Genomic DNA, 27537 nt, shown 5'->3' with positions numbered 1-27537 from the left:
CATCTTCAAGTTCCTAAGGTTGGGAAACGCTGCCCTAGATGACGTAAGAGAAGAGGGGGCGCGTCGTGATGTCAGGGTGTTTCCCGGTGACGTTCTGCTGGGCATGCGCACCCGCGCGCGCGCGGCGATTCTGGGTGACGTCACGCTCGGGGCGTGACGTCGCGCTCCTCCCTCCCTGCCTGGAAGATTGGGCGGCTTGGGAGAGCTCCTTCTGCCCCTCGCTCCGCCCCGCCCTCCTTCCTTCCGCTACGGGTGGCATCTGGGGTCAGCCGGGTCGACAGGAGCGACACGGCTGGGCCTCCCCTCCTCCTCCCCGCCCCCCCTCTTGGCCCCCTCCTCTCCTCAGCGCTTCGTTCCAAGATGGCGGCGCTGAGTAGCAGCGGCAGCGCCGAGGGGGCCTCGCTTTTCAACGGGGACATGGAACCCGAGCCGCCTCCGCCCGGGCCCTCCTACGCCGGGGGTAGCGGCAGCGCCGGAGGCGACTCTGCCATCCCGGAGGAGGTGAGGGGCTGCCGGACCGTGAGGTGCGCGGGAAGTGGGGAGGGGGGGGCGGGTGTGAGGCAGGGAAAGGCCGGGCTTGGCATCTCAGCGCGCCGCTTTCTCTCTCAGCCTGTGGAGAGAGTCCCGGGTGTGGAAGCCAAAGCTGCCTGAACCGCCGCGCCCTGGGGCTATTTGCAGGGGCTTAAGCCGTGGAGCGCCGGTGAGGCGTCCCGAGTGAGTGAGAGAGAGAGAGAGGGGGAAGGATGTGGTCCGAAGCCCCGGACGGCTTTGCGAGGCGATGAAGCCCGAAGCCAGAGGTTAGGCAGCCCGAGATGCTTAGGCTGAAGGGGGTGGGGGGGTGGGTCGATGTCGTAATTTGCCCCACTTGGCCAGCGTGAAAAAAGGTCCTCGGCCTGATTTATAGAACCTCCGTGGCAAGGAAAAAAAAACCGTCTCTTGCTAATACAGCTTTTCTCGACCTAGTAGTGCCTTCCCGTTTTATTGCACTGCAGTTTCCATTAGCTCTCTGCAGGATGACAGGGATGGTGGAAGCTGTCGTCCAATTTCACAGGAGGGGGGGGGATCAAGTTGGGGAAGACTGCGGTAGTGCTGTCCCACTGAACTGTTGGTACAGACACAGCTTAAACCAGCGTTTCCCAACCTTAGGAACTTGAAGATGCGTGGACTTCAACTCCCAGAATTCCCCAGCCAGCTGGCTGGGGAATTCTGGGAGTTGAAGTCCACGCATCTTCAAGTTCCTAAGGTTGGGAAACGCTGGCTTAAACTAAACAGCCCCTGGTAACCTTGGAAAACCTGATGGTGAAAATACAATCGTGAAATCCCCCCCAAAAGTTTAATTCAGCGACTTTCCATCAGAATCACCAGCCAGAGGAAATACTGCTGAATTGTTTTATTTTCTATAGAGTAGAATACTCTGGATTTCTCTTCTCTTAAGTCTTTTCTTCCCTTTGCTTGATTCTTAGTAGTAATTGTCTGCCAAGAATAGATGTAACTGCAGGAACTCTGTCAATATTATCCTATCACTTCTTCATCCCTTTTCCTCACTAGTGCCATAACGACTTCTTTTGGCCCTAATGCATTACCCCAAGAGGGCAGAAAGTGCAAGGAGAGAAGAGATACCTGTCTGTGTTTTGTATAGCTGTCTCAGATAAATAGGCAGGGGAGGGGCTGTATTTCAACAATTTATGGAATTAAAAGAAAGGTTGAACTGCTACCTTTTAAGTCAGAGGCATTAAAAGTTACCAGTGGATTGCACAAAATTTTTCACACACAAGCATACTCAGGACCTTAGCACAAATGGGACAAGTCTCTTGGTGTTTGGTTTCTTGTTGACAAAAGATGCAGCAGATTGTTTCTTAGTACCAAAACTGGATTCAGTGCAAAAATCTGTAATGCTCCTTTTAAGGCAAAAGTTGACTATTTTATTCATCTGAATATTTTTACTAACTATCTAGCTCTAAAATAAAATACTAGGGTAGGAATAAAGGTGAATAGTTTTATAAATACATGCAAGTGTGATTTGCTGAATTATTTTTAGGTACATTTTACTTTTTGCATAACTACTTAGTATGAATTTCATTTGTCAAATATGCATTAGTTATTTTTGTATTGTGCTGTATAGTGTTTCTGGAGAAAACCAGCGTAGCTTTTAAATTGTATGCAGAATATGGTTGGAAAGAGATTAAGCTGAAATAGGTTTTTGAAATGAATATCCACAATTATTGTATTTATAATTTCATTTCCATAGGAATAATAGCAACTTGAAGATAAAGATATAATAAAGCAGTACAATATCTTTTTAGATATGATACAGTTCCATAAGAATTACTCCAGGTTGTTTTGTATATTTGATATTTTAATAATAATTTAATAACAAAACAATCTGTACTATAATAGGCTAAAGATAATATTCATCCAGCATTTTCTCACAGAAGCTTACTAGCCTCTGAGGTATTAAACAACAGTAGACGTATTTCTCTTCTGCAAAATAATATTTGGATCTGTGCTGTCCCAGCCCAGTGGTCCCATTAAATCTTCAAAGCTAAAAGCTCTCAGTAGGCCTGTCCTTGAATTATACAAACTATTTTTAAAGTCATCTGATGAATGGTTGTAAATATAGGTTAATTATGCACTATGGAAAGTAATTTTTCTGTTGAAAATATCTTCCTTTCAGTTTCATTGGATAATCCCTGCATCTAAGGGTTTTAAAAGAGGAATAAAAAATTTCTGCCCATCCATCCATGTTTTCCATATCATGTATGATTTTATACAATTCAACCATGTATCTGGAGGAGGTGGATGGCACACAAATCTAATAAACAAATCTTGTCTGCCCTTAGTTAACTTTTCTTTAAACTGAAGTTCCAGACTTTCTAGATTTTCTTGTAAAATGTTTGAGTTCCTTGATGATTTTCATTGCCCTCTTCTACATTTTTTCCACGTTGTTACATTGTGTTTTTTAAACTATTCCACATTCTGTATACATGTACTATATCATTGATAGTTTTGTTTTAAATTCCTTTCCTGATGAACTGTTCCATGGAATTTGCTTTTTGCCGCTGCTGCAAATTGATCAGCATCTTCATTGAGATATCCACCATTACATCAAGATCTTTTTCCTGTTTTTTAGAACAGGAAACATGAATTTGGCTTTTGCCCCTCTGTACACCACTCAGCACAGATAAATTGAATCATATTTGCTGTTCAATTGATCATTTTCTCAGTCTAAAGATATCTTTCTGGAGTTTCTGATGATCATTTTGGTTGTAATTTTCCTGAATAATTTAATATCATATATAAACTAACTCATTCCTTTCTCATCAGTCAAAATTATCTACCAGCTAAAAAGCATCTTCAACACAGATTCTTGAAAAATTCTCTTTTTTAATTTCTTCATTTCAAAAAATAGCCTATTTCTTCCTACCCCTTGGCTTTGTTTTATCCATTTAGAAAGTCATAAAAGAACAAATCATCTTACATCCAAAGTGCCAAGTTTACTTAACAGCCTTTGATGAGGAACTTTTGCAAAGAGTCTCTGAAATTCCAAGTGCACAATGTTGACAGGTTTGTCTGCATCTGTGCAAAATCATACACATTCTCAAAAAATTTAGAAATTGGTGAGGCAAGATTTAGTTTTGCAGATTCCGTGCTGATTCCCTTAAGCAAGGCTTCTCCATGTGTCTAGCTTATTTGTTTTTTTATGTTAAACTAACAGGTGTATGATTTCACATGTTAGTTGGCTATTGACCAGGGCTTGTTTTGGTAAAACAATTTATAATTATCCATAAATACTTCCCATATGACTGTATATCAGGATTATTTTACCTTTCAAGAAAGTTCAGCTAATCTTTTGTTTTGAAGCTGTGGATGGATTATTTGGGTAGTAAATGCATGTGATTCCAGACGATTTTGCTTTTTTTAGTTATGTTATATGTCTGTTTTTTGGCTTGATTAATCAATATGGTGATTAAGAGTGAACAAGAATACATGATTTGAAGAGGACATCTTGATTCGTTTGTTTGCATGTGTATTCTATATACTAAGGATTAATCTGTCTGGATGTACTGCTGGTAGAATGTTGTCTGCCTGGTGTTTGATAGTTCACTTACTTATATAGCTCAGATTTGTTAGCAAAACCAGAATGCTTCTCTTGGTGGCTTTCGCTTGTTAGTTGTGAACTATGTATCCACAATGGTCTCGTCTGAGAAGCCTTTATTAAACAGAATACAGCTGGAAATGGATTGAGCTCAGCCAGGCAGTTATTGAAGGGCCAAGAGCAAATTCAGTAACCTATGTCTTGGAATGAATTTCTTGTAGTTGATACCACCTGAATAATATCTAAACTAGGTTGGTAATTGAAAATTACATAGCTTGCCAACTCATCTTTTTGCTGTAGGGTTATTCAAGGAATACGTATAAAGTTATTATTTCATAATAAACCTGGCATGCACATGATGGAAAGTACCTTTCCCTCCCAAATTATTGCAATAATTGAGAAAAAACTAATTTATTGTTACAGTGTATCTGTTTATGTAATGGATAGAGCTAGTCCATTATGCCATTAAAATTAAACAGCTGTTTTTTAGCAATTCAAGACTTGTTTTACTCTCTAAATAACTGAATCTTGTCTAGGATTCAAATAAGTTTTTGGAGAGCAGAATAACCAGTGCTTTTTTTGTAAAAGAAAAAGGTGCCGGAACTCACACATGTCATACAACCTGCCTTGCCTACCCTACAAGGTTCCATCAAAAAAAGGTGCCGGAACTCCGTTCTGAGCGTTCTATGAGGAAAAAAAGCCCTGAGAATAACAGAGTTGGAAGGGACCTTGGAGGTCTTCTAGTCCACCCTATACCATTCCAGAAAATTGGCCATCCAGTCTCTTCTTAAAAGCCTCCAGTGATAGAGCATCCACAACTTCTGAAGGCAAGTGGTTCCACTGATTAATTGTTCTCAGTGTTAGGAAATTTCTCCTTAGTTCTAGGTTGCTTCTCTCCTTGATTAGTTTCCATCCATTGTTTCTTGTCTTGTCTTCTGCTGCTTTGGAAAATAGGTTGACCCCCCACTTCTTTGTGGCAGCCCCTCAAATATTGAAACACTGTTATCATCTCACCCCTAGCCCTTCTTTTTACTACACTAGACTAACCCAATTCCTGCAACTGTTCTTATTCTAAATAATAATTAGAACCAAATGTGTATAAATATAAATACTCTTTATCTTATTCAGTTTATTTAATAAAATAAGCGTTTTAAATGAGGAGATAATACATTAATAATAGTAATAACTAATAATACATTAAACTCTTGATTGTTGTATCAGACTTTGAATGAAATAAAAAAATTGTGATTACCTTGTCATCGTGCCTCGTATACACTTCCTATAAATGGTAACTTGTATAAATATATTAGAACTACTGATTCAATATTGGAAATATTACACTTGTTTGGGGAAGGGGTTGTACTCTCCTTGAAAAAAGCAGGTGTTTCTCAATGACTAGCAGCAATGGCTATAAGTCCCTTGGTCCAACTTGTATTTTTGTACTAGCTGTTTTGAGACTGTGCTTATTTTGACATGATTTCTTCTAAGTTTATTTTGGGGGTAAATATAACTTTAAATATTATTGCCACCATCCTCAAATGATGGAAGTCTGTTCTTTTAAATTTTATCTTCTCTTTTTTCCCCGCTTCCTGATAGTGTTGTACGCAAGGGAGGGGAGCATTATATAGTGTTGCTCATTTATTTGACAACTATTTATAAACAGTTTCAATAATAACCTTTGAACAAATAATATGGGATAGAAGTTTAGAGGTATAGAAGTAAGAAAGTTACGGTAATTTACCTTTTCACAAAGGCCATTGATGTCTTGATCCTCTTTCCTTTCCTTTCCTTTCCTTATTTCATAGCGAATTTCATAGTGAATTTTGCTTCAAATATGAGTTTCTTATTCTTTACCGAAAAGGTTTAGTTTTAAAAATAATCATTCTGTCATACGGTCCTAAGTGGTAAACTGTTTTTGTTTCTTGCAACAGAATTGGTATGTATCATTCAAATATTGAATCTTTAAGATACCTCAGAAGTTTATTGTAAGTTGATACTGTAACTATAGTGGAGGGAACAAATTTCCATTTTTAATATTTTATTGTTCTGCTTCCAACTATCATAACTCTTCATGCTCAAATATTATTCCTGGAGTAAATTATGAATTATTACTGAACATATATTTGTGCCTTCACTTTCTTAGAAAGTATTATTTCTGGATTTCTCTAAATGCCTTGCAATGTAAATGAGGTTTGCAGAAAAATTCAAGCAAAATTATATTTATGTATACTTATAAACATATTTGAGACTGCTAACAGAATGATTTGCACTGAACAAAATAATTATTGAGGTTTTGATAAAATTGCTGGCCACACATTTATTCAGATTTCTGTTTTAAAAGTTTCTTTCCTTCCCTAATTGCCTAGAATATAGAAAGAGTAATAAAAACATGTGAATCAAAATGAAGTTATGTAGTCCACACATAATTAATGGTTCAAGTATTTTTCTTCCTGCAACAGCTGTTCCATTTTCTAGATGCCCACATTTTCTCATAATGATACTGAAGTTTTATTTCATATAAATGTTGAAATAACTACTTACTAAGTTATTATGGTAAGAGTATCACATGGCATGTCCTTGCAGTAGAAGTGAACAGTACTAGTTACTGAGGTAAAAAGTGAGCGTTTCAATTTCCAAGCTATTATTAGAAAGCCTCCCTGCATTTTGTTTTACATATTTTATCGCTATATTAAAATGCCTCAATGTGCAACATTTAAAATTTATAATGCTTCTAACCGTATTGGTTATCAAAAATAGGAGCTGGACTTCTGCAAATTCTGGAAATCTACAGGTTCTCCTACATTTGCTTTAGCTTACAGCCATACTTCAATAAGCCTTCATTTTCACCATTAAGTTCAGTATAACCTTGTGATGATATGGAGTATGATAACCTAGCTCTTAAATTTGATTTGAAAGGAAGAGCAAATATTATTCACAGTGGATTTCCAAGAAAGAATAAATATGAATCTCCTTAAAATGTGTTTAAGTATTTTTGTGGCTCAACTTTTTACCTTTCAGATGCCATCTAAGAAAAGTCAACATAATAATAATGTGGCCCCTCCTTACCTGAAAAGTTGCTGATAAAACATTTGTTATACAGAATTTCAACCATAGTAAAAGCATTGAATTTTCATATACCACAAAGATCTGGTTACTCTCCCAGGTCTGTCTTCTCCAAATTCTGTAGGCTTTTTTAAACTATTATTCTGGTCCTTTTTATTGGGACATGTCCCCAGAATAGGGGACTATTAATTGACACTTAGAACTTTGAGGTATGGCCTCCCAAAGGAGGCTTTTAACATTTACATGAAGCTGTTTGAGTAGTTTGATACATAATGCCATCAATATGTTGATGACAGCAGCTCTATTGGGTTTTCCATTCAGTCCCCTTGAAATTTGCCTTAGCTCAATAATTCGTTGGAGAAGAGAGGACAAAATTAAATTAAATCTGAATAAGATGGAGGTTGACAAATAGAAAACTGAACTCGAGGATCAAGGATGGCTTATACTTTTCCTGAAAAAGCAAATTCTTAGTGTGGAAGTACTTTTTAATTCTCAGCTGACGCCGGAATCAGAAGTGATAGCAGTGGCAACTGTGAGGTTGTCATGAATAGTATAGAAAAGTTGAATGGTTGTAGAATATTCAGTAGTCAAATTAATATACCGTAAGTTAATGTTGCTAACCAGTCCAAGGTAGATGAACGAAACAATTTCTGCACAGAATTATATGTGCTGCTTGTCAGTGACCAGTCTTCCTGATAGAAAGATGCAGGAATTACACTCAGACTAGAGAAGGCACTCTGTCAGGAGTTATGTTTGAAGGCCACTCTCAGAGTTTTGAAAAATTGGAAAGTATCAATAAACGAGAATATTTGTAACTCAGGGTTGAAATGAGAGGTCCTGGGTGTTCTCTGATATTGATTATTTTCTTGCAGGTATTTCATTACCCAAACTAGGTAACACCATCAGTACTACTACTACTACTACTACTACTACTAATAATAATAATAATAATAATAATAATAATAATAATAATAATAATAATAATAATAATAATAATATAATAATAATAATAATAATAATAATAATAATAATAATAATAATAATAATAGAAATATCTGCAAGAAAGCAACCAAGCACCAAGGATCCCTTAAAATTGGAAAGATTCTTATCTTTCCCCCAGGCTTTTTAATTGGTAAAATAATTGATTCCAGTATGGTTTTTTTCATTAATTTTCAACTGCAGTTTTAAAACTATGTTCTCTTTTAAAATAATTATTAACCATCTTTAGTGCTCATCAGAACTGAAGGATAAGATGTTGCTAAGCACATTGATTTGTGCTTTAGATTGTAAGCCGCCCTGAGTCTTCGGAGAAGGGCGGGATATAAATGGGATTAAAAAAAATTCCAATAGAAAAATAGTTCTAGAGTTCTGTTCTCCAAATTTTGACAGATGGTTAAGTCTCTAGTGATTGCATGAACATTCAGTGTATTGTCTTTTTTTTTTCAGAAGCAAGTACTTAAATTCTTAGGTGTTGTTTTTGGCTCATTGTTACTGCTTTTATATGTATTTTATAAATAGCTCCCTTTACAGTACCAAAGTAATAATCATATCAATGCTGACAAAAGAATAGAAGCAGACATAAGATAGCTTACGTTGTTTCTTACAGAAATTTCTTGCAACACAGTTACAAAGTTATTCATGCTTTGGACTCTCAGATCTAGTCTCAGTGATTTCCATGGACATATCTATATAGGTAGTCCTCAATTTACAACCATTCATTTAGTGACCTTTGAAATTTACAAGGGCACTGAAAACAGTGATTTATGACTATTTTTCACACTTCCATTGCAGCATCCCCATGAACACATATCAAAATCTAGATGCCTGTGTCCTGGACTCATGTGATCACCTTTTACGACCTTCAATGCCAATGGGAGGCCAGATTTACTTCACAACCATGTCATTAACTTAATAACTGCAGTGGTTCACTTAACAGCCCTGGCAAGAAAGGTTATATAATGGGGCAAAACTCATTTAACAGCTGTCTTGCTTAGTTATGGAAATTTTGGGCACAATTGTGGTTGTAGGTCGATAGCTATCTGTATAGTTTGCTTGGCAACAGCAGGGAAATCATTGGCCATAGCTGCTTTCTGACATTTTTTTTTACTTCTCACGGCAGCCTACAACCTTCCAATAGTTACCCATGCTCTTGATCATCTGTGCCACACATTTGCATTATGCCCTTTTATTGAGTAGGCATCAGGTCTTACTCCCAACCACTAAATATATTCCTGGTTGTATTGTGTGCTGTATGTTGTTAGTTGTGAAGTGTCCGACCCATCGCGACCCCATGGACAACGTTCCTTCAGGCCTTTCTGTCCTCTACCATCTTCTGGAGTCCATTTAAGCTCATGCCTACTGCTTCAGTGACTCCATCCAGCCACCTCATTCTCTGTTGTCCCTTTCTTCTCTTGCCCTCAACCTTTCCCAACATCAGGCTCTTCTCCAGTGAGTCCTTCCTTCTCATTAGGTGGCCAAAGTATTTGAGTTTCAGCTTCAGTATCTGGCCTTCTAAAGAGCAGTCATGGTTCATCTCCTCTAGGACTGACCGGTTTGATCGCCTTGCAGTCCAAGGGACTCGCAGGTATCTTGTCCAGCACCATGCTACATAAGTGCTAGTTAAGTGAAGTTTAAGAGATAGAAAATTATTGAGCAGTTGTTTTAGGTTGCATTACATATGTAGTGACTACATAGGTGCACACACATCATAGCTGACAACATTAGTAAGTGAATTGGTCATTAGCATGTATTTGAGATACTAAGTTTAAAAATTTTTAATATATTTTACTAAGTATATTGAAATATTTCCTGTTTTTTCTAGGTGTGGAATATCAAACAGATGATTAAGTTAACCCAAGAACACATAGAAGCTCTACTAGACAAGTTTGGAGGAGAACACAATCCACCCTCAATCTATTTGGAGGTAAGTATTCAGTTAGAAATCATTATTATTGCTATTATTATATAAGTTTTCTGCTTATTAAAAATGTCAAAGTACCTATAGGTTTATGTTGTTAAAGCAGGTGGCTGTGCATGAGTGATAAAGCAGACAAAGTCTAACAACTGTCTAAGCTTTAGCAAGAGACTTCCACACACCAAAGGATATAAAAAAAGATTTGAATATGAATCAGGCTTGGGCTAGTCTAAATCTGCAGAATCAACTATCACAGGGCTAATTCTTTCCTACTGTCTAGTGAGTTCTGAGCATTTACAGGTTTTGGGCCACTTCCCATGCTTATTCTTCTTGTAAAATGGCACCCAGCTGTCCTGTCAAGAGGTTTTGATGTTGAAGTAATGCGTAGAATGAATAATGAAGGAAAAATAGGACAGAGGGTGAAGGCAGTAAGAATCAGAAGAGTTAAGAGAACGTTAAATGGCATAAAACCGATAGGCGGAATAGGATAATAACAAAAATTAAAAATGGTTAAGAAAAAAAGGAGCTGATAAGTGATGTGACTTGGTGTTGACATGGAGTTGTCCTTCCATAGCAGCAAAGGTTGACAAGAGAACAGAAGTAGAAATAACAATTGCCTTTGGCTGGTATCTTTTGGGAACTATAAGATAAAGCCGCAGCTGTCATCTGTGGCTGAATAGCTGCCGCTTTATCTTATCTGCTGGAGAATGGAGGCAGGAATTGGAGGGTCTTGTGAAAAGCAGTAACAGAGGTAGAAAAACAAAGGTGAGTGACATGGCAGATATGGGTGACCTGGGACGTATGTGAGAACATGGAGATGTGCTAACTCAAGAACTTTGTGCCAGCAAAGTTATCTCAAAGCTGATCTGTAGGATTTACATGGAAGGTATAAACAGAACATCAAAACTTTTGGCCTAAGGGTCTGTTTGGAAGCAAAAGCAAACTGGATACAATGTAAAAACTCTGTGTGAGAATTGATTCCTGGACTGGGACAGTAGGGGAAGGAATCTCCAAGTGAGATGCACGGTGAATAATTAAATTGAAATTGCAATAGTTGAAATTGAAGACAGGTAATAAATATGTATTGTATGACTGGGAACTCAAAGAATTGTTGGGTTTGATGGGTTCAATAGAGTAGCAAAATTGGTCCACGTACTGTGTTCTGACAATTAAAATGATGAGCATACAAATGCAGAGAGATACAAGTGTAGGAGGCAGGAGAATGGAGAACCATATTGATTCAATGTTTTACAGAGGAAAGTATGGCTGAGAGAACTAGGAGAGCACCAGGGTTTCAGGCTGCTGCTGAAATGCAAGATAAAATGCATCCACTCATAATCTAATGTTGGATATGTTTTTAGATCTTGTATTATTGAGATCTGGCTTCATAGCAATGGAGATATGGTCTGTCATAGATGTGCCTTCCTGGGTTTCAGGTCCTGTAGCAGCCACAATGCTAAGATCTGGAGAAGTATTGCTGTGAGCATTCAGAAGACCTTAGCAGTGAGCAAGAGCACAATTCTGGCAATAACTGGATGTGAGTGTCTGTAAATGACATTAAGCCAGCTCTTAGGCTTCTGCACATGGTCTGACCACTCTGCTATCTAGCAATTGCTCTTCAAAACTTTTAGACTTCCTTCCTAAACTGATGCTAAGGTCATTTGATGTTTTAGGGGGACTTCAGCTTCCATACTTTAGATACGGAGCTTGGATTCGCTTGAAAATGGCAACCATGGGCTTGTCCTGGTAATCTTAACAAAGGTAGACTCACAAAGGTAGATACACTCTTTAATTTTTGCTCCAGGGCAGATGAAACTTGATTGGAATATGGGGGACATTAATTTTGTCCTTTGCCATGGCCAGAGCACTTTCACGGTCAGGCTGCAGATTTTGAGCATCTTGGACATTTGTGAGAGCAGTAGACCTGTTAAGGTGGTTTCTCTCAAAATCTTGATGAAGGCCATGACATTAATGCTAGATGAGCTTCTGACAGTCCTCCAAATCATGGTTTAAAGATCTAACATATGCTTTCTTTCCTCCAATTAACATGTGATTCCCACATGCTCTATTTAGTGCTTGTTAATTCTATCATTTGAATTGGCAAACCATGATAGAATGTATTTCAGACTCTGATTTTGTTTCTGGTTTTGAAGATAAGTTGCTGATGTGGACATTGCCTTTCAGCAAAAGTAATAGTTTCTGCAAAGGAGAAAGAAGAGATGCCTGGAGTTACCAGTGGAGGAAGGCAAAGAGTGAATCCAATTGAGCATGAGTAAGAACTTATATTAGGGCTTACACTGTGGCAATAAGGATAGCAAAATTATTTTTTCTTTGCCCTTATTGCTGGTAGCTGCACAGCAACCTAGTTCAGGGAAAACAAATCCCTGCTGAGCAGGGACAGATTGCAGACCATATGCAGGGTTATTGTGAGGAATAGTTTTGCTATTTGGCAGATAAAATAGCTCGGATTCACTCAGAGTTGGATTCTGACTGGACAGTGCCCAAAACAAGGCCTTTCGTAGTTATGTAGAGCAAGTTTTATTCTGTGACTCTCAAGGAAATGGACAGGAGTTTTCAGTTTTCAACTAAGCCGGAGATCCCCAACCTTTTGGGCACCAGGGACCGGTTATGTGGAGAGAGGTTTTTCTGTGGACTGGAGGGGGCGTGGTTTTATGTACTGCCTGCATCCCATGGATAGGGCTTTCCTTGTTTGTGCAGACCGGTTGCTGGCATGCCACGGCTCGGTATCGGTCCATATTCTACAGATATCAGTTTGATATAATAATTTTTAAAAGCGAACTGGGGTCCTGAGAACAAAGACTTTCAGAAACATTGCAGCTAGGTCTAAGTAGGAAAGGAGATAAAGCACAATCAGACTAAGTGGCTGTGTCTATTTGAGCCCTTGAACCCAGAGGTACTCCATTGTTGATTCTCAATGGGGTATTAGCCTTATGAGATAGACCAGACAGAAACATGACCAAATGAGCTAGTTCTGCTTTATTGTAAGATCACATTAATAGAAACTTGCAAGTCTGAAAATACTTCCTTCCCCTGTCTCCTTTATAGCCCCAAATAGCAATCGCACTTAGACTTATATACTGTTTCATAGTGCTTTACAGCCCTCTCTAAGTGGTTTACAGAGTCAGCATATTGCCCCAAACACTCTGGGTCCTCATTTTACCAACCTCAGAAGGATGGAAGGCTGAGTCAACCTTGAGCCGGTGAGGATCGAACTGTCGAACTGCTGGCAGTCAGCAGAATTAGTCTGCGATACTGCATTCTAACCACTGTGCCATCACTTGGGAAGGTCCCATTTGAGACTCTTGCCCCACCCACATTTCTGATGTAGGCTAAACTGCCTTGTATCTGAATTGTTGCCTTGTCTTCCGAAGTCATTCCAATATACCATTACAGGGTACATTTCCACATTTGAGACATGTGCAGTCTGGGGATTCTCTTGGATTCTCAATTCCTACTTATAGAGCAGATGGCAGCTCTGGCCAAGAGGGTCTTTGCACAAGTACAGCTAATATACATGTTGCCCTAGTCACCATTGGATTACTGCCATGCATTCTACCTAGGGCTGCCCTTGAAGATCATTTGGAAGCTACAGCTGTGCCAAAATGTGGCAGTGTATGAAGTGTTGAGGACACCCCACTGTTTCATGAGCTACAGTGGTTAGCAGTATGCTCCTTGGATGTAATTCAAATTTATCACCTTTAACGCCCTTCATGGCATAGGATCCTGCTACCTGAAGGACCGTCTATCTGCAGTTTTCTCTGCCTGTCAGGTAAGGTCAAACAGGGTGGATAATTGGTCCCATCAATTAAAGAATATCATTTTGCAGGACCCAGAAAACATGCCTGCTGTGTTGCAATTCCTGCCCTCTGGAATGATCTTACCTCCAAAATTAATGTGATTCCTCCTCCAATGTTGTTGAAGAAATTATTAAAAACCTGGTTATTCTCCCCAGGCCTTGAGAATAGGGTGAATATGGAGCCTGGTTTGGAGTATTTTACTCTGGTTTGGAGTATTTTACTTTACAGAAGAGTATTTTACTCTTCTGATTGGTGTATTCTTATATGTTGGTTGTTTTTACAGACATTTAGGAATATTTATTGGGAAAACAGTATATGAGTTGGCAGCTCATTCACAATGTTTCAGGCAATAGAGAATGAAAATCATCAGTCATTTATCTGTTCAGCTGGGGTGATCGTTTGACTTTAATCCAAAATATATATTTTTTTATGAAGAAGTGCACTTTGTATGTATCCCCCAAATATTTGTTTGCATAAATCAGGGACTTTGCAGAAGAGATCAACTGTCAGTGTCTAGGAAAGACTGCCATAAAATCGCTACATATCTCTTAATTGTTTATGTTCCTACTGGTGTCTGACAGTTGGTGACATAGCCCACATAGCTGTCTCTTCATTCTAGCAGGAAGAGCAGAGAAGAAGCTTTTGGTAGTTTCTGGGTTTGAGGGACTAATAGTGATATGTTGAAGAATGGAATTAAAGTGAATGGTGCAAATATTAATGCCCAGGAAAAATATTGATGCCAATGTTGTATGTTAAAAAATGTTAAAGACTATAGATTACATAGAAAAATATCAAATTATAGAAGTGTTTGTTTACAAAATGAGTGAATGATTTGTTTAATGTTTGTGTTAAAATTATTTCCCTGTCTGACAATTGAAAAAATATTGTTATTCTTCCCCTGTAGAAAAAGGGATTAAGGCAAAAACTACAGAGAGATTAATTTGTGAAGGGTGCTTGGTAGCATCTCATTAAATGTGTATAAAAAGTGACAATAAACTCTATTTGGTAGAGATTTATATTAGGCAGAAGATGAACAAATTTGGTGTTTGGCCTGCATAGGTTATTAAGAAATGCATGCGTGTAAAAAAAGAACAGTTAGGCAAAGCATGTGATAAAATGAATAGGTTGGATTATGGACATTTCTGTATAAAATTTGGAATAAATAGTTGATTTGGAATAAATAGGTTAGGAGCAAGTAAAGAATGTAAATGGATGCTTAATGATGGTTAGTTGAATGCATCAGCACTGAGTAGGAACTAAGACAAGGATTTGTAAAGCTTGCAGTGACCTTACAATGGGTTGGTTGGGAATATAAATGTGTATGTACTTTTGCATGCAAACAATGCTGAGGTGTAGGCTGAAAGCCCAAATGATATATCATGAATGTTATATAATGTGGCAAAGAATATGAACCAATATGATATCCTAAAACAGTGGTGGCGAACCTATGGCACAGGTGCCAGAGGCGGCACTCAGAGCCCTCTCTGTGGGCACCCGTGCCATGCCCCGGAGGTGGCAACTGTCCCTCTTCAACCAGCCGCCTGCTAATTTGCCGAGGTCCCATGTGGCTGAATACATCCCGGCACGGCTGGTTTCTCTCCCCCCCATCCCGTCCCTCCTGGCCTCGCATGCTCTCCTTTTCCCAGGCACGACCCACTGCATCACCTCCTCAGCTGTTAGCCGACCATCCATCTTGCAGGCAGCTTCTTTGAACTGCTGGCAATGGGCTGCGGAGCCCCAGATTGCGCCTGTCGAGGGGCCAGCAGGCTGTGGCTACTGATGGACACCGTTGGCCCCCATGCACTCGCTAGCCTCTGTGTGTGGGAGCCGATGGTGTCAGGCAGCAGCTGCCCCAGCCCTTGCCTTGCCCCATGGCAATGGCACCCCCATCCTGCGTCTCCTCACCCCACAGGATGAGTCTCCTGCCTACCGCCCCACCTGCCAGAGACTGGAGCTCCCCCAACCCTGCCCACCCCCCACGGGTCTCCCTCCCCACAAGCAACATTGAGGTGACCACACCCACCTTGGCCACACCCACCCAATCTTCCATGACCACCACAGCCACACCCACCCAGTGGGCCACGCCCACCTGGCACCCAGCGATAAATAAGTGGGTTTTGGGTTGCAGTTTGGGTACTCGGTCTCTAAAAGGTTTGCCACCACTGCCCTAAAACAAGGTAATCGTGTTTGAAAGAGAAAATTGAGTTATACATAAATGGTGGAAAACAACTTTTTAGTACAAATGAGTACATTTTTAGTACAAATAAGTACATTCATGGATTAATTCTGATATGCTAATACTTCTAAAGTAATAGTGGGTTATATATCATCATCACTGACATCCTTCAGTCTCGAGAGACTATGGTATCATGCTCTGGAAAGAGGTCCTAAAGCAGCGTCCGGTGTGGCCAAAAAGGCCAATTCGAGAGTGGCAGTCCCTTCCACACTGAGGGCAGATACAATCTGTCCCCTGTCCAGCCCCCAGATTTCACTGGTTCCGGGACTGCCTCTTTGCCTTAGCCTGCCGCACTAGTTATATATAGTCTATAGCAGGGCTTTTTTTCTCATAGAACGCTCAGAACGGAGTTCCGGCACCTTTTTTGGATGGAACCTTGTAGGGTAGGCAAGGCGGGTTGTATGACGTGTGTGAGTTCTGGCACCTTTTTCTTTTACAAAAAAAGCACTGGTCTATAGTAAAAAACGTTTTACTGAAGAAATGGAAATAGTTGTACGTAAGAATAGGCTTCTGATCATTTTAAAATATAGAAGAAAGAGTATAATAGGAAAAACATAAAAGTAAGTTGAATACATTGAAAATTAATTAAGAAATTGAACAAACATTTAAGAAATTAAACAAAAAAAAAAACTAAGAAAGAATGGGTGTTAAATACATTTATATTAAATATAAATTACCAGTATTGGAAACGACTAGCACACATGTGCAGGGGAATCTTTACCTTTACCTTTTATTGCCATTATGAGTTATTTAAGCTCATACATTCAACTCCTACCCTCCATGCACCTAGCTTTCCAAGTTTCCAAACCATAATACGCTTTTTGCAATTGCCAGTTAAAGAAAGTTGCATGTGGTTATGAGGCTTCAATCAGAGAAGCTTCCGCCAATGATTTTTTCAAAAGACAAAAAAAGAAGAAGGAAGCAATACAGTGCCTACTCTTACTTCTAGGCAAGTTTTCTAGTACATATAGATCACTTGGGGCAGAATAGCATTATAAATAAAATAAATTAATCCTCAGCAGATATCTGTACTGTATAATAGTAATGCAATTTTCAGATTAGAAGAAGTGCTTCACCCTTCCCATATAACTGATTCTTTCCAGTGGTTCCTTCACCAACACTTTTCTCCAGCTGGACCTATTTTCAGCCTCAAAGCCTGCTTGGAGGAAGAGGGATAGGACTCGGCTGGACTGACCAACTTTTATTGTCCTCAAAATATCTTCATCCACCTTAAATTAGTTTTGTGTTGTCTCATGCAAAATAAATCTGTATATTATTGTAATACATAATTTTGCACTGGATAAAAATGTATATCTGGGTAATTGGCTGAATTTCCCATTAAACGTTGGTGCTGCATGTGTGGATTGCATAGTACTGTCTTCTTCAATCTGATGTGTAAAGCAACTTTGCTGTCATCACTTCAGCAGAAGTGGTCAGTAGGTCTCAGGAGATAATGAGAATTATATTGTAGCACATATGGAGATGCCACATTGGGAAAGGTTAGTACTATATTTAGAAGTAGATTTGCAAATTAGGTTAGAGAACTATTTAATAATTCAATTTTTTTTCTTATAGGCATACGAGGAATACACCAGCAAGTTAGATGCATTACAACAGAGAGAGCAACAGTTGTTGGAATCAATGGGAAATGGAACTGATTTCTCAGTCTCTAGTTCTGCCTCAACAGAAACAGTTACTTCATCTTCTTCTTCTAGTCTTTCTGTAGCACCTTCATCTCTTTCTGTGTATCAGAATCCTTTAGATTTATCACGGAGTAACCCTAAATCTCCTCAGAAGCCTACTGTTAGAGTTTTCCTACCCAACAAACAGAGGACTGTGGTAAGACCTGAACAGCTGTCAATATTTCTCTTTCTAATATTGCCAAATAAGGAAAGTATTGTCTAGAAAAAAAATCCCAAATATTGTACTGGATTAGAAATGCAAATAAAGGGCTGGAATACATTATTGGTGGTAGCTTTGGAAAAAATATTTTAAATGGGGTAACATTAGCAACTTCAATTTTGTATAGTATATGTAAGCTTTTCTCATTTTTTCTTTATTCATTTACTTGTTATCAACAATAGTGTTGTGCAACATGCAGAATGGATGTATGTGATCCTACTCTTCATGCTCAAAGGGCCAAACTATAAAGTTCTTGTCAGTTTTGCTCCAGTTATGCTAAGTGGGGGGGAAAAGAGGTTGAGAAAGTCTTCTTTATCATCATCATACTTCCAATAGTTTGCCAGAGAGCTGGATGATAATGAGATTAAAACCTCTCTGCCTAGCAATTAAAAATTAAATATATTCCATTCCTAGGACTATTATACATAATAGAATAAATATGGATGTTGTTGATGCATTTGTGAATCTTTAAGAGTTCTGCAATCCAGTATGGCTCACTAACCCCAAACTCCAACATGTGGGATTTTTTTAGAGAGTAGAACCTAACCATGGATAACCTTGAACAGAACAATGGAGAGCCAGCTTGTGAGAAGAAGGGATTGTAATATAATATATGTTGAGGGTATCACACTAGTGATATCTGTGTTGGACTTGTATTAAATGGGAAGTGGTTTTGATAAGCAGCAATGACATCAGGCCCAGTGGTAATCCTGTCCCGCTTTCTAATAATTTCTTGCACATACTTAGTCTTGTTACCAAGGAGACCATGGAGACTAGGAACAAGGGAGAGGAGTTAAGAGAGATTGAAGTAGTTCTTTTTTCAGTGGGAAGGACAGGCTACACTAAAAATATGACATGACAGGATCTGAAACAGGAATTACCAGGAGTGCACATAATTACCAGGAGTACACATAATTAAAGGGGGTGGGTATAGAAACAGTGTCATTTTAGGAATGAGAAAATTAAGCATAATAGCACGAAATAGAAGGGGACTGCAAAAGGAATATTAAATGTAAAGGCAATTATTCAAAATTCAGATTTCAATTTAGCACAGTCTAGTAGAAGCACTTTTTACCTCTAGTTCATTTCAGTGGGAGAATTGAACACATGTTTAACTCTTTCCATGAAGCCAGAATAACTTAGCAGTACTTGACTGTACTACAGTCCTGTAGGTGTGTCTATTCAAATGTAGCATCCACAAAGTTTAGTGAGATTGAATTTCAGATATGCAGTATAATTTTAATTGGATTTGTATCTGTTGTATTTAATTCTCAATTGTTTTAGTCTATTATTATAGTTTGAATATGTCTCATTTTATATCATGTGCATGTTAAATTTTGATCTGTTTTTGGAAGGGTAGATATAGTGCTATATTTTACAATAAATGGTGGGTTGTTGTTTTTTTACAACTCCTTAATAACTTAACCTGGATTTTAAAATGGTTTAAAATATTACATTATATTTATAAGGGAGAGTAATAAAGTTACAGAGTGGTTTACATCAAACTTCTAAGTAGCTAAGTATTTAGAGAAGCAATCAAATGAATTAAAGCTGTTCTCCAGTCTTTGGGAATTATGCTCCAAAATTCCTTAGTATGAGAATTGATCCCATACATTTCTAATGTTATGCTTTCAAGTAGTAATTTTACTGCTTGAAAACCAAAGCTGAGGTTCACAATTTAGGACTTAGAACTTCTGAAAATGACAAAACAGTTCTCAAAAAACTGATATGTATTCAGGTATATGATGTGTATACTTTGTGATGTAATAGTTGTTTTTCCAGATTAAAATTTGTTTCTTACTAGTATCTAAAATAAAAGCTAAGAAGGGAAGATGTGCCAAAACTAATTACTAAGAAGGGTATTTTGCAATTGCAGTGCACAAACAATTTCCTGAGCATTAGAAAATTGTCTATGCAGCATACTGTTAGTACTGTCTTCTGCAATACTTTGCATATACCATTGCTGTTCCCAGCGCAAGATTCTTCTCTTGTCCCCTAGAAGAAGGCCTTATATAGTAGTAGCTATGATGGCATGTAGTAAGGAGGTGGATTCCCAGGAGGAGGAGATGCCCTCCAGAAAAGTAAGAGGCAACTCAGTCTAGATATTATGTGTGTGAGAGAGAGGGTAAAGATAGCCCTTCCCTAATACTTCACAGAGTATATTATAGATCAAGGATCTCCAACCTTGCCAACTTTAAGGCTTGTAGATTTCAGCTCCCCGAATTCTGGGAGCTGAAGTCCACAAGCCTTACAGTTGTCAAGGTTGCAGATCCCTGTTATAGATGCCGGCAGTAGAGTGCTCAGTCTGGCAAGATTCATTCCATTGGTGTGAAACAATAAAGAGGTCCACTTGGAAGAATCACCATGTGCGTTTCTTGGCTTAGGGCCTGACAGTAGCAGAATCACGTACTAGTAGGAAAGATGCAATCAGTAGGGCAGGCAGACTGAGGGTAAATGGTTCTAGGAAACTTACTTTTTAAAATAAATAAATAAATGTTTTGTTTCCAGTAGCTTTGTATTGGAACCTCAGCTGTTAAGATTTCAATACTTGTAAGTTATGTTTTGCATGTAGGTGGGTGTGAGCTCTATATAGCCAACATACCTCAGAGGAATTTATGTCTGGAACAAGTGATTGAAACTACAACAGCAGGACAGCATTGTTAGCTTTTCTTCTCCTTTTATCTTCTGAACATCCTATCCGTTTGGTGCTATTCAAAGATAGGGTAGAAATCTCAGTCTTCATAATTATGTAAATAAGTATACAGTATACAAAATTTAAGTCCTAACGGGCAATCTACTCTGATTCATAAGTGTGCAGCCTAGGAATCTCTTGATTGTCCCATTGCTGCAAATGGGCCTTTAGAGATAAATAAAATTCTGGTAAAGCATTAAAGATAAAATGTTTACAATTTGTCCTTCAGTTTAGATTAATGAAGGACTAGATCCAGAATATTAATAAAAATCCAGATGGATAGGGAAAGATCCTCTCTCAGATTTTAGAAACCATCTTCCTTTCATATTATGCTCGGTATTTTATATCTTTTACAACAATGTGGCCATTTATGTATTTTATTCATACTATTTGTATTATTTCCTATAGCAAATAGTTTAAAATTTGAGCAAAAGGGTTTGGAATTTTCAAAGTGAAGGAAACTATTTAAAGGAAAATAATCTTTTGAACAGGTATAGAAGAATAAAAAGATTATTGCTACAGTTACATAAAAATATTTTCTTTCCTCACATTCTCAACAGTATCCAGTTAACGGCAACTGAACCATTTTTATTATAAACTAGCAAATGCCTGTTCACAACAAAATTTTGCAAAGTTTTCAGATTAACATATTTTCTCCTGCATTTATTTTGTCTCAAGAGTTCAGTCAAATGTATGTAGGACTGACATCTGAATACAAGTATGTTCCATTTTCCTCAAGAATAAGACTCTTGTTTAGTCCTTAATTCCATTCAGAATCACCCAGCTGGTTTTTTTTCTTGAATAAATAAAATAGCTTCAGAACAAATATATGTAAATAGTGATAATGACAGGGGGTTTGTTTTGTTTTGCTTTGTTTTGTTTGCAAAATGGTTTACAGGATGATGGTTTCTAGTTATTTTGTGTTCCAGCAGAACTGAAGAAAAATGTATCATAAGACAATTAATATATTTTAATGTTATAAGTAAGAGGGAAAGAAATGAACACAAGTCTCTTAAAAGGATATTTGTCTGAAATGTCAGCCATATCATTTGATGTGTACTACAGGAATATTTAAGAACTTTGGAAAATGTATACGTTATAGTAATGATACTGATTGGCAATAATTACGCTTTGGGAGTTTTTGTAAAACATCTTCAGGAAGCATTCTAAGGAGCTCACAAAATTGTTAAGATCTGGCATATTCTCAAGAGAGATTTTTCAGTATCTGTTATCCATGACAGAAAGATTTTGATTCTTTATATTCAGAACCAGTAGATTCCTAAACACTACTTGGTCTGTTTCAGCAGAATTCTTAAAGTTTGTAAACATTAAAATACGTAAATTTCGAGAGAGTACATTTTTTTTAGAGTTTAGAAATATCTCCCATGATACTGCACTGAAACCTAAAGCAGTGATTTTTTTTTAAAAAAAAACTTTGTAGGTTCCAGCACGATGTGGAGTAACAGTCCGGGAGAGTCTAAAGAAAGCTTTGATGATGCGAGGTCTTATCCCAGAGTGCTGTGCTGTTTACCGTATACAGGATGGGTATGGTTTGATTGTAGTGTGGCTTTGTGGGTGGTGATCACTTGAGAGAAAAAATGCTAAAGGGGTTGTTTCCAGGTGTGGCTGAGAATATTAGCTTTCAGTACTTCAAAGCAGGCGCTTTCACAAATATAAGAACTTCCCAGTACCAGCTGATGAGATTGTGGAGGGCAGTTGGTAGGAGGAGAAGAATATTCATTCTCTGGATTCATTAGTTGATTTACTGGAGGATGGTTCAGTGTGATCTTTACACTGTAGTGTAGCAGCTTCCAAATTGTTTCTCTCTCTCTCTGGTTTTCTGTAGAGACTAATCTGGCACTAAACTAATGCATTTTTAGTTCTGGAGGAAATTGTCATTTGACCAGAATGAAGCTTCCTTTAAAAAAAAAGGAGCTATATTAAGTTTCTATGAGGAGAGGGCTGGGAAATAAACACTAAATATTTGGTGTCTCCATCTTCTGACAAGCACATCTTCATCATTAAGACTGGAGTTTAGAAATTGCATTTAACCTCAAAGAACTTATTTACGCTTAGGGAAAAGAAGCCCATTGGTTGGGACACAGACATTTCCTGGTTGACGGGAGAAGAACTACATGTGGAAGTCTTGGAGAATGTGCCTCTTACGACACATAATTTTGTAAGTCTTCTCTTACAATATCTGCTGCTCTTTCATTGACTTTTGCAACTTTTAATAATCACATTGGTCTTAAACTTTCCAAGCAAAGTATTTATATTCTTTGTGATAACTTTTCCAAATTGCAGTCATAGGGCACTCATGATCTTGTTTTCCAGTATCAGGTGTTCTTGAAACATAATCATGGTTCACACACTCCAGTTGCTTAAGATTACACCATGTGGCTTACAAACCACAATAACTAACTTCAGCCAAAACAAGGATGTTATGGTAGAACAATCATACTATGACCTAGCAGGCTAAGAAACAAAGAAAACTAATCTTTGGGGGGGGGGGAATCTTGAAAATACCTAGGGGAATAGACATGTTGTGAATGGTTTTCTAAAAGAAGAAAAGTTGAAGGTGTGTGCTTCTTTTGGTAGGGAGTTCCATTATCAGGTGCTGTCACTGAGAAAATCTTACTTCTGGCCATTATTATATTGTAAGTTGGACCCGCCAATAGAGCTATCACGAAGGTCCTCCCGACTGACTAGTGCATGAGTTGGATAGTATTTGTGGGAGAAAATCTTTAAGTATTAAGTATTTGATACATAAGTTCTTCATAGCTTTTTAAGCTATATCAACACTTTAAATGGTAAAAAGTTCATTTTCTAGAACTACCTGATTTTATTTAACTAACCCTTGGAAAAAAAATTCTGCAGTAAGCCCTACAAAATACTGCAATAAAGAGTGTCCAAATTTGAGAACATGCCATGTTCACCATTAACTTAAAAATGAATCTATAGATATAACTTCATATAAATAAAATGTAAATATTCAAAGTTATTAGAAAATGTATTAAAATGTGTAGAGGTTGTTCCCGTTTTTGTTCAGTTAAGAGATTTATTGAAATATACAATTAGGCTGCATTTTTTAAAAATGTCACTATTCTCATTATTTTTTACTTGTTTAAAATATAGAGTTCTGTGTGAAAAATACGTTAATATTGTTTTTAGAAGAATCAAAAAGAAAATATTTTGCAAATGCATCAGTTTTAACTTTTAATACAGTAAATATTGATAAATATATACAAACAGAGTAAAAAGTTTAAGAAACATTGATATAGGTGAAAATAATGCATTTGGAAAAGCATTGTAAATATAATTTGAATCTGAATTTGAATTTTATTGAATTTATATATCACCCTTTCCTGTAGGACTCAGGGCGATTTACAGGGTACTTAAAACAACGATACAAAAATTAAAAACAATTTTAAAAGATTAAATTAAATCCCTGAAAAATATAAAAACCCCAGTTAATAAATAGCAGGAGCTAATATTTTTAAAGATAGGAATCCTTCATTGTAATGCTTTTTAAATCTCTTTGTTTTAACCTTTACAGCTGGAAAAAATAAGCCATTTTTAAATACTGATTCAGTTAAAATATATTTTTTCAATATTTCCTGTTAATCTGAGAACTAATAGGAATTGGGTCAGTTTCTTATGTCTCCATTTTGCATGCTGAATTAACAGCAGAATTAATTGTGAAAGATTGTTGGGTGATTTTTCCCCAATTTCTTTTAAAATTTGCAACCAGAAGGACTCCCTAATTAGAGATTGTCACGCTTGGTAGAAATAGGTACCAATTTGCTTGCAATCTGGCTAACATAATCTAGAGGTACTATAATTTATAGTGTTTAAATTTAGCAAAATGTAATTCTGCCTCTGCATGATATTCAGGTCAATTCTTGATGCTCTCCAAAAATTTTATATCCCTAATCCTTACCTGGTTCCCTCTCCCTGACAATTAGGTTGTATTGGTTCAAGAGATAATTGCAGTTTAGACAGATACATTTAAAATTACATATGGAATCTCATTTTGCTTTCATAAATATTTGTATATGTATTTATACATATTCACAGACACCCACATACATACATATGTATGCTTTAATATGCATAAATTAAAGTTCTATTTGGTGTTTAGAACCCATATTTCTTAATAGTGATGGCTGCCTCTGTACAGAGAAGTAGAAGGAAGTAGGCCAAGGCAGAGTTACATTAGAATAAAAAAGAGCGGTAACATCATCTGTTTTTCCATCATTGTATGACTTCTTCAATGTTTGAATAAAACTTCAGCAGTTAAACTGTTTTAACTGAGTTATTTTGTGTATGTGATTTTCTTCAAACTTTGATCCCATTTTCTTTCATAAAATATCATGTATTAAAAGACAGTAGAAAGTCAGAACATGAACTTGCTAGTTTAGGCCTGAAGGCAAATAATTAATTAGTGGTGAGAAAAATACCTCATTATCTTGTGTGAATGAAAATTGTACTTTGCTTTAAAATGCAAATATTTAATGATACAGTACTTCTTTAAGCAAGTATGCTGTAAAGTTGTAATATCGATAATAATGTCAGATATTCTTTTATGTTTCTAAAGCAACTTTCCTAACTTGATGCCAATGGGCATCTACTGGCAGGAGGAAAGAGAGGACATAATGCAAATTCTTCCCTTTAAATACTTCTGTGTGATATTGCAATACAAGTACGAAAGGGTGAATTTTGCACTGTGCCATCATAATGGACTTTTCATAACTTTGGTGTCATAATACTTATAGATAGATGCTTATGTTCCCTAGAAGGGTTAAATTATAGGTCCTAGGATTTCCCTAGTCAACATGCTCAAAGACCAAGCTAACTGGAATTTTTGGAGTTGTAGACTAATACACCAGATTTGTTCTAGGTTCTGAGTTGTTGCTTTCAGAGTTTCAACCACAAACTTATGATCTTCACAAGTGTACTATTTATAGAGTAGCATTGAAATGAACCATAATCAGAATAAAACATAAACAGTTCTTCTTTGGTAAGATCATATTTAACAAAATAGGACATCTCTTTCTTTTTTTATGGCGTAGGTACGGAAGACATTCTTCACTTTAGCGTTTTGTGATTTCTGCAGAAAGTTGCTTTTCCAGGGATTCCGTTGCCAGACTTGTGGTTACAAATTTCATCAGCGTTGCAGTACTGAAGTGCCACTAATGTGTGTGAATTATGATCAGCTTGAGTAAGTAACTGGAACTCCTTTGCATTTAAATGCTCTAGCCCTAAAACATAGATGTTTGCCAGTGCAGAACTCTAGGAATTACTGAGATATAATGGCAACTTTTGTAGTACAAAAGGAAACTTTGTCCTCTGATGATGTCTTTTCCATAAGGAGAGGTGCCTGCAATATAACTGAGAGTCAGTTTGATCTAGTACAGGACTTTTCAAATGATGGTGGTACGCGAGCACCTGGCTGGTGGTATGCGGCGTTGCCTTCCTCCCCCCACCACTTCCTCCCCGCGCTTTGCTCCTTCCCCACTCACTTGCTGCCGGAAAGCATACTGCTTGGCAGCAGCCTGCAGGAACCCTACAGAGGGCGCGCGCAGGCGCAGAGCAAGGCCCCTCCTCCCCAGGGACTCGTTGTGCAGCAATTGGATTGACTTCTGATCAGCGCTTCTTCAGGACACACATGGCTGGGAAGGAGCGTCGGAGTCCCAGGTACCGGTAAGGCGATTGGCCTACTCCTTCCCCATCACCTGCCAGCCCCGGGAAAGCCCCACACGAGCACCTTGCCGGCCGCCGAACCCTGCCTTTCGAGCAGGAATGGCCTTGCCCTGCTTGCCCTTGGCCACCTCTGCGGGTGCTGCTCTAGCGCAGAGAGGGGGAGGCTGGTCCCCGTTCGGCCTGCCAGCCCCGGGAGAGCCCCACGCGAGCGCCTTGCCAGCCACCGAACCCTGTCTTTTGAGCAGGAGCGGCTGTCAAGCCCCGGGCTTGACAATCAACTGAGGGGGGATCTGCGCAGCAACCTGGCTACCTGGCTTGCCAGCCCCTCATTGCTCCACCGATCAGCTGGGAGGCTGAGACTCCGGATTTGAGCCACCGACCAGAGGAAGGCACTGCTGATCAGCTCGGAGGCTGGGACTTCGGATCCGACACTGCCGGCCAGCTGGAAGTCCTGGTGGGCGGCCCCGACACCGCTGAAGAGTGTGGGTGGTTTCCGAGTGGCGCTGGCTTCTGAGTGGGTGTGGGCGGCCTCCAAGTGCCCTGCATGGGTGGCTTCTGAGCTGCACCAGCCTCTGAGCAGGTGCGGGTGACTTCGATGCACCCCGCGTGGGCGGCCTCCAAGCGCCCCGCACAGGTGGTTTCCGAGCGGCGCCAGCTTCTGAGGGGATGCAGGCGGCCTCCAAGCACCCTGCTTGGGTGGTTTCCAAGCGGTGGCGGCTTCTGAGCAGGCACGGGTGGCTTCCGATGCGCACTGCACAGGCGGCCTCCAAGCAACCTGGGGGTTGGCTTCTGAGCGGTGCCGGCTTCTGAGCAAGCGCGGGCGGCCTCCAAGCAGCCTGCGCGGGTGGCTTCTGAGCATTCTAAGCGGGTGTGGGTGGCTTCTGATGCGTCCCGCGTGGGCGGCCTCCAAGCACCCCACACTGCCTTCCAAGCGCCTCCTGTTTCCGAGCACCCCGCAAGCAAGTGGAAATCAAGCAAGTGAGCGGGGCAGGAGTGCAGGATCGGGGTGTGCAAGTACAGCTGAGCCACGCTTCGAGCAGTTTTGTTGTTTTTTGCAAGTTGCCCCAGGTCAGTGGAAAAGCCTCCAGTCTCCCCGCTGCAAGCATGGGAAGC

The 27537-nt window shown here is 38.9% G+C and overlaps 1 protein-coding gene across 2 annotated transcripts in view; it reads left to right on the top strand.

Annotated features, from left to right (window-relative positions):
• Positions 1–247: 247 nt before the first annotated feature.
• Positions 248–27537, top strand: part of BRAF (B-Raf proto-oncogene, serine/threonine kinase) — a 62624-nt gene continuing 35334 nt past the window's right edge. For both annotated transcript variants that reach the window (XM_083366501.1, XM_083366502.1), the window contains exons 1-6: positions 248–501; positions 9981–10082; positions 17703–17966; positions 22163–22266; positions 22798–22900; positions 25794–25942. In XM_083366501.1, coding sequence (XP_083222627.1) covers positions 361–501; positions 9981–10082; positions 17703–17966; positions 22163–22266; positions 22798–22900; positions 25794–25942 — 863 coding nt within the window. In that variant the 5' untranslated portion in view covers positions 248–360. The remainder of the gene's footprint in view (positions 502–9980; positions 10083–17702; positions 17967–22162; positions 22267–22797; positions 22901–25793; positions 25943–27537) is intronic.

This window comes from Vipera ursinii, assembly GCF_947247035.1.
Source record: "Vipera ursinii genome assembly, chromosome: 6".
In the NCBI taxonomy this organism is placed as follows: domain Eukaryota; kingdom Metazoa; phylum Chordata; class Lepidosauria; order Squamata; family Viperidae; genus Vipera; species Vipera ursinii.
This window is presented reverse-complemented; position numbering and strand designations above follow the sequence as displayed.